Consider the following 18,716-nt stretch of genomic DNA (forward strand, 5'->3'; position numbering starts at 1 on the left):
ATTAATGTGGGTCACTTTAACCTTATTGTAGATTGGAAAAATCAAATTGACAAAGACAGCTGTGAGGAAGAATTCATGGAGTGCATTTGAGGTAGCTTCCTAGAACAATATGCTGTGGATCTACCAAGGGATTAGGCTATTTGGGATCTGGTAATGTGCAATGAGGCAGGTTTAGTAAATGATCTCAGAATAAAAGGTCTCTTAGGTAACAGTGACCATAATACTGTAGGATTTAGTATTCAGTTTGAGAGTGAGAAACTTGGTCAGAAATATCTTTGCTAAACTTAAGTCAGGGTAATTACATCAGGATCAGGGCAGAATAGGCGACATGGTGGTACAGTGGTTAACACCGCTGCCTCGCAGTGCCAGAGACCTGGGTTCAATTCCCGTCTCAGGCAACTGTCTGTGTGGAATTTGCACATATTCCCCATGTCTGCGTGGTTTTCCTCCGGGTGCTCCGGTTTCCTCCCACAGTCCAAAAATGTGCAGGTTAGGTGAATTGGCCAAGCTAAATTGGCCATAGTGTTAGATGTAGGGGAATGGGTATGGCTGGGTTGCTCTTCAGAGGGTCGGTATGGATTTGTTGGGCCGAAGGGTGTGTTTCCACTCTGTAAGTAATCTAAAAAAAAATATAGGGAAAGGAGCTTAGCAGAAAAGACATTGAGGCACAATGATAGGTGTTTAACAAAATAATTAGTGAATTACAGCAAAAACAAATTACAGTGAGGCAGAAAGATTTTCCATTTGGGAACACTGCAACCTTCTGGACTCAATATTGAGTTCAATCAGCTTAAGGCCTGAGCACCTTCTCTTATCTCCTTATCCCAATTCCCACACACCAGGCTTTATCATCACATGGACAGCTACCACATACAAACTATTGTCAGCCACTAATGGTCTCTATTAGAATCTATGGCCTTTACCCATATCTATGTCTGCCCACCCATTTTTCTCTCTTTGGGCTCCATCTCCACCTATCATTTACTCCTTCCCTCCACCTCCAACCCCTTCTCAAGTATACATGCCAGCCTTTTCATCGCTACTATCTGTTCTGAAGAAGGGTCACTGGACGCAAAACAATAATAATGGGGAATCAGGAAATGGAAGAGGGGTTGAATAAATACTTTGTATTAGTCTTTATAGTAAAAGAAACTAATAGTGTACAGCAAATACTAAAATAGTCAGACGGAAAAGGTGGGGGTGGGGTAAGGAAATTAGCACAACAGAGAAAAAGTATTATGGACACTGATGGGTTGTACCAAGGCTTTTAAAGGAGCATCTGCAGCAATAGTGGTAATAATCTTTCAGAAATCCTTTGGTTCTGTAAAGGTCCCAGATGATAACCAATTGCCAATGGCTCAGTTGTTTGATTAAAGGCAAAAAAAACCCTGCAGATGCTGGAACCCAAGGGAGACAAGCAGGAGGCTGGAAGAACACAGCAAGCCAGACAGCATCAGGAAGTGCAAGTCACCGTTTTAGTTATAGTCCTTCTTCAGTTGGCTTGATGGCTGGTTTGCGATGCAGTGATGCCAACAGTGTAGGTTCAAATCTGGCATCAGGTAAGGTTTTGATTAAGGTCCCACCTTCTCAGTCGTGCTCCTTGCCTGATGTATGGTGACATTCAGGTTAATCAGCTCCCTCAGCTTCATTCCTGATGAAGAACTTTTGCTTGAAATGTCGACTCTCCTGCTCCTCGGATGCTGCCTGACCTGCTGTGCTGTTCCAGCGCCACACTCTCGACTCTGATCTCCAGCATCTGAGTCTTCACTTTCACCTCAGGATAAACCAGGACCAGTTATCTCTCTATAAAGAGGGAGTGGCACTATGGTAAATTTACCTACTTTCTTTCCATCTAATCTATCATGCACTAAATGACTACTATTCAGACACTGCTGATAAATTCAGTTGCTTTGGATCATTTGTCAGGAAAGTTGTTTAATGTTGATAATCTAATCTAAGTAACTGCTTTGTCAAGTTATTGAGCCTTCCAATGTCTGTGGAGGATTAACGTCATGTATTAACATATATCAATTAACTTGTCATGATAATGTGGTTCTTTCCTGCTTAAATCATTCAGTAACTTCTTCTCATTGGTTGCCCAGATAGGATATTCAATCTGGTTAGGGTTAGATGTCTAACTCACAATGGCAGTTGTCTGCTGTAACTTTAAGCATGCTTTTCCTATTAACAATTTCCAAGGTAATTTATAAATTTCTGGTGACTGATGAATTCTCAACAATCAGAAGTTTGAATTTGTCCCAAATATTAGAAGTGGATCAATAAATTCAATAGCATAGCAGTAACACATTTGGTAATCAGAACTGTCAATCTAGCAAATTAATTTGAAAAATTTATTTCAGTTCATAAAATAAGCAGAAATAAATAAACTTGAATATACATGTCCAATGAAATGATATTGTTTCTTGGACTTAATGAAGCAGTTACATGCGTTGCCTTGAATTTCCATCATAATTTGAGGTGCTGAGGTTATTACTGTATGGATGTCTAAATTTGATGGGACAAATCAAAGTCGATATCTGCAACTAATTAACCATGTCTCAGAAACTGATGTTATATGATTGTTCTCAAAATATTAGTTTCAAAGCCTTAGAATTAGCAAAATCAAAGGCTTGTTATATTACTGCAATACATATTTGCAACCGACACTTCCAGTAAAATATTTTAGAAATAATGCTGGGGATACACTGGAAAAAAAATCACTCATGAACAATAATCCTAAAATGAACGTGTGTAATCATATACCTGCTGCCCATCATGTAGAAGCTCACTTTTAGAGCGTAGTTTTCTCTCCAAGTCTTGAATGACAGCATTTTTGGAGCCTTGTATTTGTTCATCACTAGTTGGTTTTGGTGACTTGATAACTTTCTTTCCAGAGTTGCTGGGATATCTATAGCTAATAAAAATTTCAATAGCAGTGACTAAACAAAAAAAAGTTCTAACTTCTATTATCAATAACACATTCAAACTGACAGTACATTGGGAACTTGTATTGAAACTATGGAAACATTATATTAGAATGAACATTTTGAACTGAAATTTACTTCTTAGTAAGATGGATCATTTTGGGGAAATTTCATACTTACACAGTTTCTGTGGTAGGCAGCTGCATTTCATTTTTTGAAACTGAAATACATTGGGAGGGGAGCACAGAGCTGAGAAAGGCTGCAGGTGACTGAGTGATAGCAGGAGAGAACATATGCTTTGAGGAAGTGCAAGAAGAAGTTTGAGGACTAAAGGAAGAACAAAAATTAAGAGATGATGGTGGACATGCTGGAGTTGACTCTCTATTAGAACCAAATGATGAAGATGCAGTAGAAATTGGAGAGTTTACTGTTGATAATACAGGTGTTTGCTGCCCATTTTGGGTCTGAGATTGCTGGAAGGAGATAGGTAACTGCTGAACATGATAGGGTTTTGTTTGCAAGGCAGAGGAATGCGGAACTAATGAACTTGTGGAGACCACAGATGATACAGACTGGAACTTTGGTTGGCGCTTGGTCTGTGATTGAATGAAATCACTTGGTCGCTCATAGTTGAATGTTGATTGACGCGATGATTGTGAAGATAAGTTGGTCACGCTCATAGCAGTTACTTGTCGACTTCTTTCACACGGAGACTGAGATCAGGAGATAATGGTTGGACAGTAACTGGTAGTATGCCTGAGAAGGAAGATACGCTGCTTTTGCCTGTTGCCTTTTTGGTGCACTTGCAAATTAGGTGGAGATTGATGCTTGATATTCTGCTGTGCTGGCTAACTAGGTGGAAGAAGGAAAATAATTTTTAAAGAGAGAGATTTATAAGTATTATTTCTAATACAAAAAAAAGTATTTTGACATGACATGTTATGCTTGATCTGGTTTTCAATAAATAAATACATTTTCCTATCTGTACTACAACAAACTTAAAACCAGTCTTCCAATCCTGGGACATTACCAGCAGAGGGGTACATTGAACGGCTTGTTCCAAACAGTCAGGCTTAAAAGAGAATCTATTGGGTTTGGCAAGACCTTCTCATTACTGGATGGCAAGCGCATACCCAGTGGGATTGGTGTCCCACATTGGAAACTCTGCAGGAGGTCAGAATAATTTCCAAAATTTAAGAATTGCCACGACAAAACCTTAAAGCTGTTCTGCACTTGCTGAATAGTTTCCAATGTTGCAGTATTGCTGAAAGAGGTTTATTTGATTTCATAAAGTTTAATGATATTCAGAAGGTTTTCTTTGATGATATAGTCCTAGAGGAGGCATAAAGGGTGGTCCTGGCAAGACTGTGATATTTTTAAGAAATAAAGAGCATGTTCCTCAGCAAATTCTCAATAGTTCCTCAGAAGGCAACATTCCACAGTGCCAGAGACAGAAGGTTTGTAAATATCATCCTCCCACTCACAGCAAGCTTGGGGAAAATACCTTTCTGCTCTGTGCAATGTTAATGGCATAGTAACAAGGAAAATATTACCCACATCAGCAAAGATTTCTGCTGCACAGTATTACAGAACTGCCTTTCATTCAGAACAAATACACTAAATCACTTCCCAGGGAGAAATACAAGGCTCCCTCTCCCCACCAGAGGTCTGAATCACAGCTTTGGGTTCTCCCTGAAATGCTCTATCAGAGATTACAGGCTCCAATTTCAGTGTGTTGCTATGCAGAGTGATCGGCGAGAGATGATATTGGTCTGGTCTTATTGTATTTCTGTCTAAATGCCACCCCTCCAATAGAAATTGGTGGAAAGACCAAGGGAATTCTAAAGACAGGTGCAGGACGGGAAGAAGGTCTTTTCAGGGTAAGTGTCCATGTTATCAAATAACCCCATACAAATGCAAAATGGATTAGACCTCTGTTGTTATCAACAAAAAGGTTTAACTTCAATCCAAAAACAATTCTGCTCCTGCGTAGCAGATACATATTGGCTCCAATTTTAACTGTCCTCAACCCGGCTGACTTCAGTCAAGCTATGCAGTAAAATTAACAGGAGTTATATACATCTATGGTTCCATTTTCTTCCTGCTGTGCCTTTAATTTAACTCTCAGATGACAAAGGATCCTGTTTTAAATACACAGATCTAGTCTGCTCATGCCATCAGGATGCAAACTGCAATTTTAACCTGGAGCCTGACTCCACCTGGCTAAACCTTCCAGGAGGCGAAAGTGAGCACTGCAGATGCTGGAGATTAGAAAGTGTAAATGAAAGGCTTTTCCCTGAAACGTCGACTAAACCTTCCAGGAGCTGAATCCCAGACCAGAAAGGGCCAGCTGGTGAGTTTTAAACATAAAATTCAGGTTTACTTCTGCCCCTGCCTCTCTGGGCCTCAGGAAGAACATTCCTTCCACGGTGTTCCCTCACCCTGACGCTGGTATGATCCATTCCTTTTCATACCCTTCCAGACTCATCTCCCCTTTCCACACTTCCCTCATCTACATACTTACCATCCTCTCACTGTGACCAAAGGCTTCCTTTTCCCATTAACTGCTGGGATTGTTCCCAAAGGTTTAGCTGTGCACCTGTGGTGCCAAGGCCATGGGCCCAGTGCTGGAAAATGGGATTAGAATATTGAGGTGGTTGTTTTTGACTGATGCAGACATGATAAGCCACAGGGTCTTATTCTGTATTGGAAATATCTAAATTTCAATGTCTCAGGTTGATCACAAATTCTTACTCGCACCTGACAGTCAGGTAGTTAATATGGTCAGGTACCAGATTTCAATCTGTGCACTTTTATTTAAATTTGGCCCTGTCAAAATGATCAGCACAAGTCTCCACATTCACTACCTTCCCAGGTTCATCTGCTGACACTGGGGGGCACACCGGAACTTTTCCCAATTCTTGTCAATGTAGAAGCCATTATATTTCCAATAAGCAGGTCATTTCTAAACTGTTGTTATATTTCTGAAATAAACTTGCAAATCACTGCATCTCTCCTCTTGACTACCGTTGCCTATTAGTAGAAATTTAAAGATAAATGGTAAGAGCTGAGAATGTTTACAATTCTTACATGATACCATTTTGAACATATGATTAAATGTTAATACATTTAAAACATGGTGGAGAAAACTGTTAAGTTAAAGCTATTAATTCTTTTTGGGTTACCAGCATTTTTATTAAGCAACCAATTCTTGTGAGCAATAGACAGTGACTGCTATATCTCCAGCCCACTATCTCATCTTCATTAAATCAGCTCAAAGTTTTTTCACAGGACCCCCCCGAACCTAATTACTGTATCAAAGAAAGTTTTGATGTTTTCACTTCAAAATAATTGCTTTTCTCCAGGTGACTTGTGACTTATGTATTATTGGAACTCAAATAATTTGTCACAAAGAACTAATATTACAATACATTAATGAACATAAATAATTATAATTTTTATTTAATGACCTTCATTCATAATGTTTGACCTTAGCAATTATATTGACAGATCAGTAGTAGAATTGTACTGCTGTAATGCTGCTATTTTGAGTGTAGTTCAGATGCTCATTGGTATGGTAAGAACAAATGTTTCCAATTATAAATGCAGTGGTATTCTTCAGTGTAGAAGATACAATTTTAGTAAGCAATCGGGCAAAAGTCCTCCATATTTGGGTGGGCATTTAGTGTGATTTTTATTTTTATTTCATTTTATTTTAACTCTTTTTATGCTAAGAAACTTCCTTCATATGTCCGAAGTTATTTTTTTCAATTGGATCCTGATACTTTTGTTTAAATCACATTAGTTTATGGACTGGGAACAGAAGAGATTATGCTGTTCTACTTTAACATTTTGGAGTGACATTTAGCTGATTGTTGCTCCAGTCCCTTCACTAAGAATGAATCTGCTTTACTCTGTTTTATTGACCAAAATTAATATGACCTTCAAAATTATAATACAGAAATGTCACATATATTTAAACTTAGCTGCACGTGCTGTAAATCAGCTAGCTCCATTCACAGAAAAATAGTGGAATGTTAATGGCTGCAAATTGTTCTCCCTGTAGATATGGAGGAGTCATGCTTAACTTTCTTCAAAGTATATACTTTTACATTATAGAATTCTAGGTGTTATGCCTTCAGATATGATCAAATCATTGATGTAGTGACTGGCCTTGGGGTCCTCTTCAGTGCTAGAGAACTTGTATGAAATGATTTATTGTTTATACGAATGGAATGTTTTGTGTCTCTCAGAGATTGGGCAGGAGATTTGAATATACATTGTTCCTCATTGATATTATCGATTGGAGTATGAGGAATTAGCACAAAGAGGAAAAAAATACCAAAATTCTTAGGAAGCTGTCCTTTTTCTAGCCTTTTGTCTGAGCTAATGGGATCTCTACTAATAACTGAGGGTTAACCAATGGCATCACAGACCCATCTCTGTTCCTGTTTCAACAGATTAAAGATTTAAGGCCATGCAATTCAGAAATGTGGGGCTGCATTTTCCCATGGAGTCTTGGACCTCAAATCAAGGAGCAAATCAGGCTCTTGAGCCAGCACTTGTGAGGCAATCTCAACAAGTTTCCAGAAGTGGCCTCAATTAAGAAAGGCCACATCACATGTTTGGCATCTCTGAAGCTTGTCACCTCCACCAGCAGGGACAGGCACTGTTGAGGGAGCTGAGAAACCTTAAGGGTAGCTCAATAAGGATACACTCTGGAGTCATAAAATAAGCAAACATATCAGAGGGGCAAATGCAGTTGGTCAGTAAGAGCACAGGGGAAATCCTGCTTGTGGCTCCCTCCCTATTTTTCTGACCCCTTTACCTTCAAGCCCACAACCACAGGGCAAGAGTAATCCAGGCCATATTTACTGTAACTAGCAGGCCTCTCTCTATCTTTGGTAGAAATGCCTTTGCGCAGTGGTGACCAGAACCATTTTTGCCCTTATTCAACAGGATATTTTCTGATCAATCACAATAGCACAGTGCAGGCATATTGTTTGTGCTGAGGAAGTTGCACTGATTTGCCCTTTCTAGATTGTAAAGTGTCATGAAGGGTGTTACCCACATGAATCAATTTACATTGTGGGCAAATTCTACAGCACTGGGTAAATAGATAACAACCAAACCTAAAGCACTACTCTGCATAACCTTACTTGCTGGTTCTGCTAGCCATTACTCCATGCCTGGACAACATCTGAGTGAATTTAAGAGGAAGGTATTACACCAATGCTCTGTGAAATTATGTTGTAGTTAATCAGTGGCCAGAAAAAATGGTGGTAATATTTACATTAAAACACGAACACATGGATTTATTTCTTATCTATGCATTTTCTTAAGGGTTTGCCCAATATGTTTAAATATTAATTCCTGCCTTATTCTACCAGGTCATTCATGGTATTCAAAACCTTTAGGCCAAAATTTTAAAATGGCAAGAAATGGAAAATGTAGCTGTAATGCTCAATTATTTGACTGATTAGGCAATTAAATAACATTTTGAGTTAGCTGCGGTAATCTTAGTTTGAAGTGGGGAATGATCTGTTCCAGCCCTCAGAGTATGCAGTCTAGGAGATTTGAGCCAATTTATCTTTTCCATCCTGACTCCAGTGTGAAGCTGACAGGAATGATATAAAGACTTGCCATTGAGAGTAGGACCATCGCAGGTTTGCAGCTCATGGCTAGACACCGAACAATAGTCCCAGGCATGACAAGTCAAGCATGAGGAGATGAGGAGTGGTCTGTAAAGACTCTAGCATTAAGGCTAAGGTTTGTTTGCTTGTCTGGCCAGGAGGAGAATTTCCAATCCTTGTGCCAGAGGCACATTTCAAAAAGGAAAAAGCATTGAATAGTTCCTGCTGATTGTTTGGATATAGCAGAGCTGAAAATGTGTTGCTGGAAAAGCACAGCAGGTCAGGCAGCATGGATATAGCAGACACAGGTCTACAAATCAAAACATGCTGGTATCAAATGACTTTGTCAGATTCCAATATTTCAATAAAAACAATAAATGCTGTAGAAACTCAGCAGATCTGTCGCATACGTTGGGGGAGAAACAGAGTTATGTATCGAGTCCAATATGTTTCTTCTTTGATCCTGAAGGGCAAACATCAAGTAGAACAGATGGTGAAGGTGCCCAGAGTCGAAAACAAAGGGAGCGTTAATAATAGTGAAGGAGGGATATGTTTGTGAGGTGTTAATAATACATGTTAATAACAGAAAATAGTTCAACTCTGCCAACAGCAGACCCTTCCAAGCAAGGCATAGGATGGGGGAAGTGGGGTGTAGTGCAGGGAGCAGGGAGGTAATCAAAATAGAGGATAGTGTTCATGGTCTGAAGCTGTTGAATTCGATGTTGAATATTGGAGGCTGTAAAGTGCCTTTGCACAAAATTAGATTATGCTTTCTATTGGTTCCACAGCTACCCGTATCCTGACCCAAGTTGTGATTAGTGAAGACAGTAAACTGAAAGAAGACGTGCAAGGTATGTTTTGTGTTTTGGACAATGAGAAGGGAGGAGATAAACAGGCAAGTGATGCACTTTTGCAATTGCAGAGACTAGAGTATCACAGAGGGAGCAGTCCCTATGGAATGCTGACAGCGGAGGGGAGGAGAGATGTGATTGGTGGTGGCATCCTACTGGAGATCATGGAAATGGCAGAGGGTGACCCTTTGCATGCAGAGGTTGGTGTGATGGAAGATGAGGACAAGGGTAACACAATCATTGTTCTGGCAGGAGAAGAGATGAGAATGGAAGAGTTTGCTGTCAGTAGAGGTGAGCTATTTTCTGCTATTGACACCTATCATACATAGCCCTCCTCTACTACCATTAACACTGCCTTTGTTTATTGCTCTGGGCATTCCCTATTTGTTCCACTTGTGCATCATAACATGTGTCATTCTTCAGTTCAGAAGAAGTCATATTGCACTCAAAATATTAACTCAATTTCCCTCTCCACAGATGCTCCTATGTATGCTGAGTTCCCACGGGAATTTCTGATTTTATTTCAACTCTGCAGCATCTACAAGACTTTGTTTTGTAGCCAGTATCAGAACATGGTCACAGCACAGGAGGAGGCCAGTTGATCCATTGTGAATTAACCAGCTCTCTATAAGAGAAACTCAGTTAGCTTCATTTCCTGGACTCTTCCCTGTGATCCTGCAAATGTTCCCCTTCTCACAATCTCAAATATAATGGGGGCAGAAATGCATTGCCTTTAGTCTGGGCTTCATTTTGACCCCAATTTGCACTATTAGTTCAAAGCAAGCTGGATTGGAATCAGGATATCTGTTTCTGCTCTTATTTGCTGATGTAAACTTTCAGTCCTGGGATCAGTAAAGCACCTGAGGTCATATTTTGCTAGTGCCAAATAAGTTTGGAAGAATTTTAATGGAAGTTCCATTACATCATCTGCTTCAAAGTAGCACAATATACTGGCAGCACGCCTGACCAGGATTAACACAGAAACATAGGAACTAGGAACAGAAGTAGGCCATTCAGATTTCAAGTCTGCTTCACCATTTAACATCATGATCAATCCTTTACCTCATGCCATATTCTTACCCTCTCTCCATACCCCTAGATGCCTTCAAAATCTAAAAATGTATCCATCTGTTTCTTGAATATATTCAGTGACTTGGCTTCCACAACCTTTGTGCTAGTGAATGCTACCCTTTCAGCAAAGGTAATTTTTCTTAGCACAGTCCTCAATGATCTACTTTGTCTCCTACAACTCTAGTTTTAAACCTGATCCACAGATAACATCATCCTTGCGTCACGTCTGTCCGGCCCTGTTAGAATATCTTCTGTTTCAATCAGATCTCCTCTCATCGATCTAAACTCTAGTGAACACAGAACTGGTCAAATCAATCTTTCCTTATAGAACAGTCCTGCTATCCCTATGTCAGGTGAGTAAATCACTGCTGCACTTTTGCTAGGACAAGTATCTCTTTTCTTAGGTAGGGAAACCAAAACTGCACTCAGTGCCTCAGGTTTCTAAGGTCCTGTTTAACTTCAGTTACAGCTTAAATTCTCTTGCAATAAAGGCTAATACAGAATATACTGTTTGTCTGCTTAATTGCTTGCTGCATCTGCCTGTCTACTTTCATTGATCAGTTTACAAGGACAGCATATGCCATTGAGTAAAAAGTGAGGTCTGCAGATGCTGGAGATCAGAGCTGAAAATGTGTTGCTGGTTAAAGCACAGCAGGTTAGGCAGCATCCAAGGAACAGGAAATTCGACGTTTCAGGCCAGAGCCCTTCATCAGGAATGACATTGAAGGGCTCTGGCCCGAAACGTCGAATTTCCTGTTCCTTGGATGCTGCCTAACCTGCTGTGCTTTAACCAGCAACACATTTTCAGCATATGCCATTGTACATTCACATTTCAATGTATCACTATTTAAATAATACTCTTCTTTTCTCCTTTTCACACTGAAGTGTATAACTTCACATTTAGCCATGTTGTTCCATGCCTTTGCCCACTCAGTCATTTTGTCTAAATTACCTTGAAGCCATCTCTTCACAACTCAAAATCCTGCCCAGTTTTGTGTCATCTGCAAATTTGGAAATGTTGCATTTGGTTCACTCATCCAGGTCTTATATATTAAAAAATGCTGAGGCAAAAGAACTGACCTTGTGATACCCCACTTCTCACTGCCTCCTACTCAGAAAAAGACCCCTTTATTCCTATTTGTTTCCTCTCTGCCAACTAATTTTTGATCCAAGCCAATATATTACCCTTCGTCCCATGTGCTGTAAACTTGCTCATCTACCTCTTATGAGTGACCTTTTAATAAGCCTGTTGAAAATCCAAATATGCTACAACCACATGTCTCCCTTTTCTATTCAACTAGTTACATCCTCAAAAAAATGCTATTTTCCCTCTTTTAATCGAGCTGCTGAAATCTACAATGCTCGAAATCCTCAGGCTTGCTGCATTTTCTAACAATTTTGTACGTCTCTTCTTTGGATCTTAAACTATCCCTAAATTGTTTTGTAAGCCATGGCTGAGCCAGGTTTTCTCTTTTATTTTTGGACCAGACAGAAATGAATAATTCTTGTATTAATGAATAATTGTTTGGATGAACGATTCTATCACTAATTAGTTCCAATAATCTGTAGAAGAAGATTTTCTTTCTTTTGCATTTCTGAGTATCTGGGACAGGAAACTGTACATTTCATTGCTTGATATTGGTATATATAATCTGTGGAATCATTCAGTAATGGCTAACACCAATTTTACTATTATTCAGTCTTCAACGGTAAGCCTGCAGGAGGCCAAGAAGGTTTTAGCATAAAGGCGGTGCTTTAGCGAACAGTAATTATTAAAACATATTCTGTATTTTCAATTCATAAAAACATTCTGGGTCTTGTTCACAGATGTGGGTTCTATATGTCAAGTTAATGCAAATCAGTTTTAGATTATTAAATTCACAGTATATTTTTGCAATTTATTCATACAGGGGTCCTTCTAAGTCTGTAAAATAACTTTTTACTTAAGATTGTATTGTATTTACATTTTCAGTTCAAACATGAATGCTAAAGGTTGAGTAGAAAAGATTAAGAACTAAACACAGAACTTTAATTCAAGAATAATATAGAGACACTAAGAATAACAATTTTGTAGTTTAAATCTCTTCAACTCAGTAACAATATAACTTTAAAACTGTATTTGTAAAGGCATCAAACGTAAAGTTTTTAAACTATATATGCCTATGCACAGAGATATCAATTAATAGTGATAATAAATTATTTTTAAATTATATATGAAGAATCAATACTTACTTATCTTAAGAACAAAAAGAACTTTTAAAAGATAATTTCAGTTTCACCTTATAAACATTTTATTTTATATTCATTCTCTCACCAAATACAAATCAATTGGTTACATACCTTAATTAGAAATTCCTGTAGGAATTGTTACCTTGGTACGAGCACTATGGAAGTCTTTTTTTAATACTGCTATTTACTGAGAAGTTAAACCTTCGAACTTAGTGCTTGTATATAGTGCAGGCAGTAAGGGGATGACGTTTGGTGAATGATTGATCTATTACTACAGCACTATATCACTTACTCTCTCATCAAAGTAAGAGTCTCTCTTCTCATCAGTCTATATAGTGAGGCATGTACAGGATGACCCCACCACCCCACCCAATTGCACCATGTCATGCAGTGGTGTTGAATTCTTTTTCGTTGTCTGCATGCATACAATGTCTTCACGTTATAAGTTTTAGTATACTGTCATCATCATCATAACGTCAATAGTTTTGGCATTAATTCCTAATTTTCAATATCATTTTCTCCTGGTTTACTGGGTCTCCTTTGCTTGCTGTGAAGTCAGTACTCTATCAGAATTCTTTGCTACTGAATGGATGGATGGGTTGGAGAACATCTTTCTGATTTTCCTCTCTCTTTGCAGGAAGCAATTAAACTTCACTCAATCTAGCAGAGTTTAGCAGCTCTCTGTACAGTGACTAACTAGTGCAATTCTATGTTGTAGTTTTCTCTAAGTATCTTAGTACATCATGTGGCTGAATATAGAAAATGTGTACGTACATTTCTCAGGATTCCTAAAAGCAAAACTCATTTATTGGCCATGCTTGCTGTGGTTTAATAATCTTTCCACCATCACATTTTCCATTGTGGCAGATGCTTAAAATGCTTTCAAAGAACAATGTTGACATTATAGACAGTCAGGAGGCTGGAAGAACACAACAAGACAGGCAGCATTAGGAGGGGGAGAAAGTCAACATTTCGGGTTGAGACCCTTCACTGTTGACTTCTCCACCTCTTGATGCTGCCTGGCTTGCTGTGTGCTTCCAGTCTTCTGCTTGCCTACTTTGGATTCCAGCATCTGCAGTTTCTTTTGTCTCCAACCAATGTTGACATTATAACTTAGTTGTGATGTTTTTTGGCAGAATCTCATCCTACAGTTGTTCAAAGATGACTGGACCAAGAGTGGACATTTCTGTCCTGTCACATTTTCATCTGTGTGGGAATTAATATTTATGCCAATTTGCAGATCTAGTATCCATGGCATTAAGATTTTCCTCTAAAAAGTACTTAAAGTATTCATAACTGTCAGAATGCTATTTACAAACTTTCCATAAATGTGCAACACACTACTTCTTGAATGCACATATCTTATTAATGTAATTATAAGAGGTTACTATATATGGAGTTATACTGTCAGGCTGTTTCGTTACAAACAAGTTTCCTTTCTGCAATAATCCAAGGTTAGGCTACAAGCTAATCTCATTTTGCTAGAATTGGCACTCTCAGCCACATGAAGGGTGTTAAAAGAGCTTTCAAAATCTGATGATCATGGTCTAAAATGTGGTAAAAGCCTCAAAATGTTTAAATGATTAAAATTTCCTGTCTTGGGTGTAACTCAGTCATAATCTATGGGAAACTGGTGAGTGTATAAATGTAGACTTACAATCACATCTAGCCATTGTACAACTGGATTGATGGTACGGTACAAACATAGATTTGAATTTCCAATTTACACATAGAATTAACAAAATTATGATTTTAATTTTATTTCCAGAGAAATACGAAGTAGGCAATAGTATATTACAGCACATTTCTCAGCTTCTACATAATAACTGCAGACAATGTCACAACATTAAGATGAGAAATAAAATATATGCAGGTTTTAAAGTTTGCAATGCCACCTAACGATACAAATTCATCTTGATCACTGACACAAAATAGATCAAAACTGGCCCAGGAAATACAATGTCTGATATTCAGTTTAACTGACTTCAATGGCGCTAACTATTAAATGCTTTGTAAAATGGGCAGTTGATTGGATAACGACTGCTTTGCATCATCACATGAGAGATTTCGACCCAAATTGTCCGAGTGCAGAGACCAGAAACACTCTTATTTTGAAGTGAGAAACTCATTTCTTTTTTCAGGCTGCCTGCTGAATTCTGAGAGCAAATGTGTCTCAATCCATCTATTCACTGGCTCCTTTGTGACAGCACCTCCCATTTTCCCCACTTCAGCTGCTTTAGTCATTGTTATGTTGCTGCTTATTCTCAGAAAGTTTGACTGGATCCTAACTGCTCCAAGTAAAATCAGGAGAAAGGTTTCAAACACACTGTCATCCTTTTTGATGCATTTTAAAAAAATTTAAGTTACAATCTATCATTGGATTGAGCGGGTGTCATTTACTGACCTTTAGTATGAACAGTTTGCCACCTATTGATAGATTGTAACTCAGTGATGCAAGGCTAAACAGAAATAGCATGACATAATGCATACAGACTCAGAAGAAATGAAGTGGTGTCACAATCAAGTCGATAAAGTACATTAATAATGTTTACTTATAAAAAAACTTGCATTTGTTTACTATTAAATATTAAGTTGGATCAAAATGTGTTCTTTTAAAGTAAAATACACTTTAACCTGTTTGTTAAATACTTTCAGATGTTTTGCATCTTTTGTTAACCCAAAATGGAAAACACATCACATCCTTGCAACAACCACCAGCCCCAATCACAATTCATACTCACTACTCAATGTTGCAGTAATTATTTGAATAACGTGGATTTTACTAACCTAAAACAGGCTGTACAGTTTCATATCTATTCCTTTGTTTAGGCTGCAAATAAGCATTCTCCAACTTTATTGCACAACATCAACATATTTCCTTCATAGCAACATATTCTCCCTCACATTTATATATAGATGACGTATTAATGTCACTAGCAAAAGTGAGGACTGCAGATGCTGGAAATCAGAGTCTAGAACAGAGTGGTGCTGGAAAAGCACAGCAGGTCTGGCAACATCTGAAGAGCAGGAAAATCGACATTTTGGACAAAGGCCCTTCATCAGGACTGAAGGCAGGGAGCCTCCAGAGTGGAGAGATCCTTTTCCAGCACCACTCTAATCTAGTACTAATGTCACTGGACCATTAATCCAGAGGCCCAGGCTACTGCCACGTGGTGTGGGTTCAAATCTCACCACAGAAGCTGGTGGAATTTGAATTCACAGTGACTGTGAAATTATTTTTGATGGACCTGAAAATTCATCCGGCTGCTTTAGGGAAAGACTCTGCCATCCTTAATAGGCCTGGCCTACAAGTGACTGCAGACCCACAGCAATGTGATTGACTTGTAACTACCCTCTGAAATAGCTCAGCAAACCTATAATTAGGGCTGGGCAATAAATGCTGGCCATGCCAGCGACAGCCACTTTCAATCAAAGAATGAAAGAACGATCCAGCTTCCCCTGAATGTATCCATGTTATTTTATGTTCCAAATATTAGCAAGTTCCATAATCTTAGTGCTCTGCGTTGGATGTTTAACTTGAATTTCTTATTGGATTAGTTAGTGACTGTGTTATGTTTCTAGTTCCTAATACAATAATAGTGGTCTAACATACATTGCATACTTGACACTCTCAAATGAAAAATGTGAAATATTTTTGCATTCAGCTGCATTGCTCCATAGGAAGATAGTGATGCAACACAATCTAATTTCAATATTTATCTATAATGGATTATGTCTTTTTAATATAGAATCATAGACCCATACAGCATGGAAACAGACCCGTTGGTCAACCAGTCCATGCCGAATATAATCCCAAACTAAACTAGTCTCATTTGCCTGTTCCTGGCCCATATCCCTCCAAACCTTTCCTATTCACATATCTATCCACATGTCTTTTTTGCCACTGTTTACCTATTATTTACTTATCTATGCTATTTAACTCTGTGATCTGCCTGTATTACTCGCAACTCAAAGCTTTTTACTGTGCCTTGGTACATGTGACAATAAGTTCAATTCAATTCAATTAATTTCAATTCAATTTAATGCAGTAACTGTACCTGCATCCACCACATTCTCAGGAAGTTCATTCCACAAGCGAGTCACCCCCTGTGTAAAATACTTGCCCCCATGTCTTCTTTAAATCTCTCTCCTCTCACCTTAAAAAATGTGCCCCCTAGTTTTGAAATCACCTATCCTTGGGAAAAGACAACTATCTTGTACTTTGGACCAATGTTACCAAATCAATCATCTTAATTTTTAGTATTAATTTTCTCCCAACATTCCAAAGATGTGCAGGTCAGGTGAATTGACCATTCTAAATTGACCATAGTTGTTCAGTGCATTAGTCGGGGGGGGGGTGGGTTACTCTTCAGAGGGTTGGTGTGGACTTGTTGGGCCAAAGAGCCTGTTTCCACACTGCAGGGAATCTCACCTAATCTAATCTAATCTCACAGTCTCAGAGATCTGTCTCCAGCTTAACCAATATCTAAAGTGATATAGAACTAATCAAGGTAGGTAAATGTGTGAATAGAGGATAATGAGATCAGCAATATCCCGTGGTGCTTCATAGAATGAGTATTATTATAGAAAAGGACAGTAATTGATCACGAAACACTCCTCAAAGTATCAAATAGAAAAAAATGTTATAATCTGTGATTTGAGATCACAGCAGAGTAAGTAGAATCGTGACAATAGCTGGAAGTACTACGAGTGACAAATTTCCACTGTGTACTTCAATCTTTGCTGTGACTGTCTCTGCAGGAGTTGGGAAATAGAGACTGTAAGGGGATTTGTCTAGTTAACAGTTCACCAGGCTAATCTGAAATATGTCAAAAGGATATCAAAAAGTTTGTACAATTAATTTTGATATTGTCATGAAATTCAAATATTAGAATTATTAATCTTTAATTCCATTGGCTTATTTACTACCTGGGAATTCTGTTTAAAAGGAAACACCTTTAAAGGAGTCAAGGCATTTTATTACAAAATGTCTTTGGGGGTGATAAGACTTATGTGAGAGGCTGACTTTCTAAAAATCTCTGACCTAGTTTATGTTCAGTTGGCAACAGGGAGGGAAAATGGAATGATGGCCTTTATTTCAAAGGGTATGGAATATAAAAGTAGGGAGTTTCACTAAAACCAGACAAGGTACTAGTCAGACCACGTCTGGAAAACTCTGAACAGTTTTTGATCTCTTTTCTAAGGAAAGGTTCACTGGCATTGGAGGACATTCAGAGAAGGTTCACAAGGCTGATACTAGGTGTGAAGGAACTGCCTTATGAAGAGAAGTTGACTCAGTTAGGCCTGTGCTTGTTTGAATCTAGAAGAACATGAGGCATCCTTACTGAACTTTACAAGATTCTTAGGGGACTTGACAAGGCTGCTGTGGAAAAGTTGTTACCCCTTGTGGGAAAGTCTATGACCAGAGAACAAATCACAGACTAAGGGGTCACACATTTAGGATAGAGATGAGGAGCATTTCTTCTCTCAGAGGATTATGGGTATGTAGAATTCTTTACTACTGTTGTGACTGTGTCATTAAGTACTTTCAAGATTGAGATAGATTTTTAATCACCCAGAGGATTTAAGGGCTCTGGGCCAAAGGCAGGAAAGTGATGTGGAGGATTATCCAAACAGCTACGATCTCATTAAATGTCAGAGCAGATTTGAGGGGTTGAATGGCCTACATCTGCTTCTGTCTTATGGTATTAAGAATAGGAACACCTGTGCAGTTCCACTGCTGAATGCAGCACAGGCCTTATGAAAACTATCTGGAAAAAATGTAAGGACAATAAGCAACAGTTAGCTCACCAGCAGAAATTGAAAGGAGAAAAGAAACCTATCAAAATCCATTGTGAAAAAGTGCACCAAAGACTCCAATATGTTTCTTGATGGCATCTTGATGACCTTAACAATGGGAGGTCGAAATTCCTTCATTAACCTGGATTGTCCAAATTATGTGGCAATGGATTGTGGTTGTAAGTTTGCTCACTGAGCTAGCAGGTTTG

At 38.6% G+C, this 18,716-nt stretch overlaps 1 protein-coding gene across 6 annotated transcripts in view; it reads right to left on the reverse strand.

The window, feature by feature from the left end:
- myot (myotilin) overlaps positions 1-18,716 on the reverse strand; it is a 153,138-nt gene that overhangs the window by 32,420 nt on the left and 102,002 nt on the right. For 3 of the 6 annotated variants that reach the window (XM_060836805.1, XM_060836808.1, XM_060836804.1), the window contains one exon: positions 2,764-2,914. In XM_060836805.1, coding sequence (XP_060692788.1) covers positions 2,764-2,914 — 151 coding nt within the window. Of the gene's footprint in view, positions 1-2,763; positions 2,915-3,104; positions 3,777-12,819; positions 12,896-18,716 lie in introns of those variants that run through there. The other 3 variants (XM_060836809.1, XM_060836810.1, XM_060836806.1) reach the window with 3 other exon arrangements.

This window comes from Hemiscyllium ocellatum, chromosome 16 (genome assembly GCF_020745735.1).
Source record: "Hemiscyllium ocellatum isolate sHemOce1 chromosome 16, sHemOce1.pat.X.cur, whole genome shotgun sequence".
NCBI classification, from domain to species: domain Eukaryota; kingdom Metazoa; phylum Chordata; class Chondrichthyes; order Orectolobiformes; family Hemiscylliidae; genus Hemiscyllium; species Hemiscyllium ocellatum.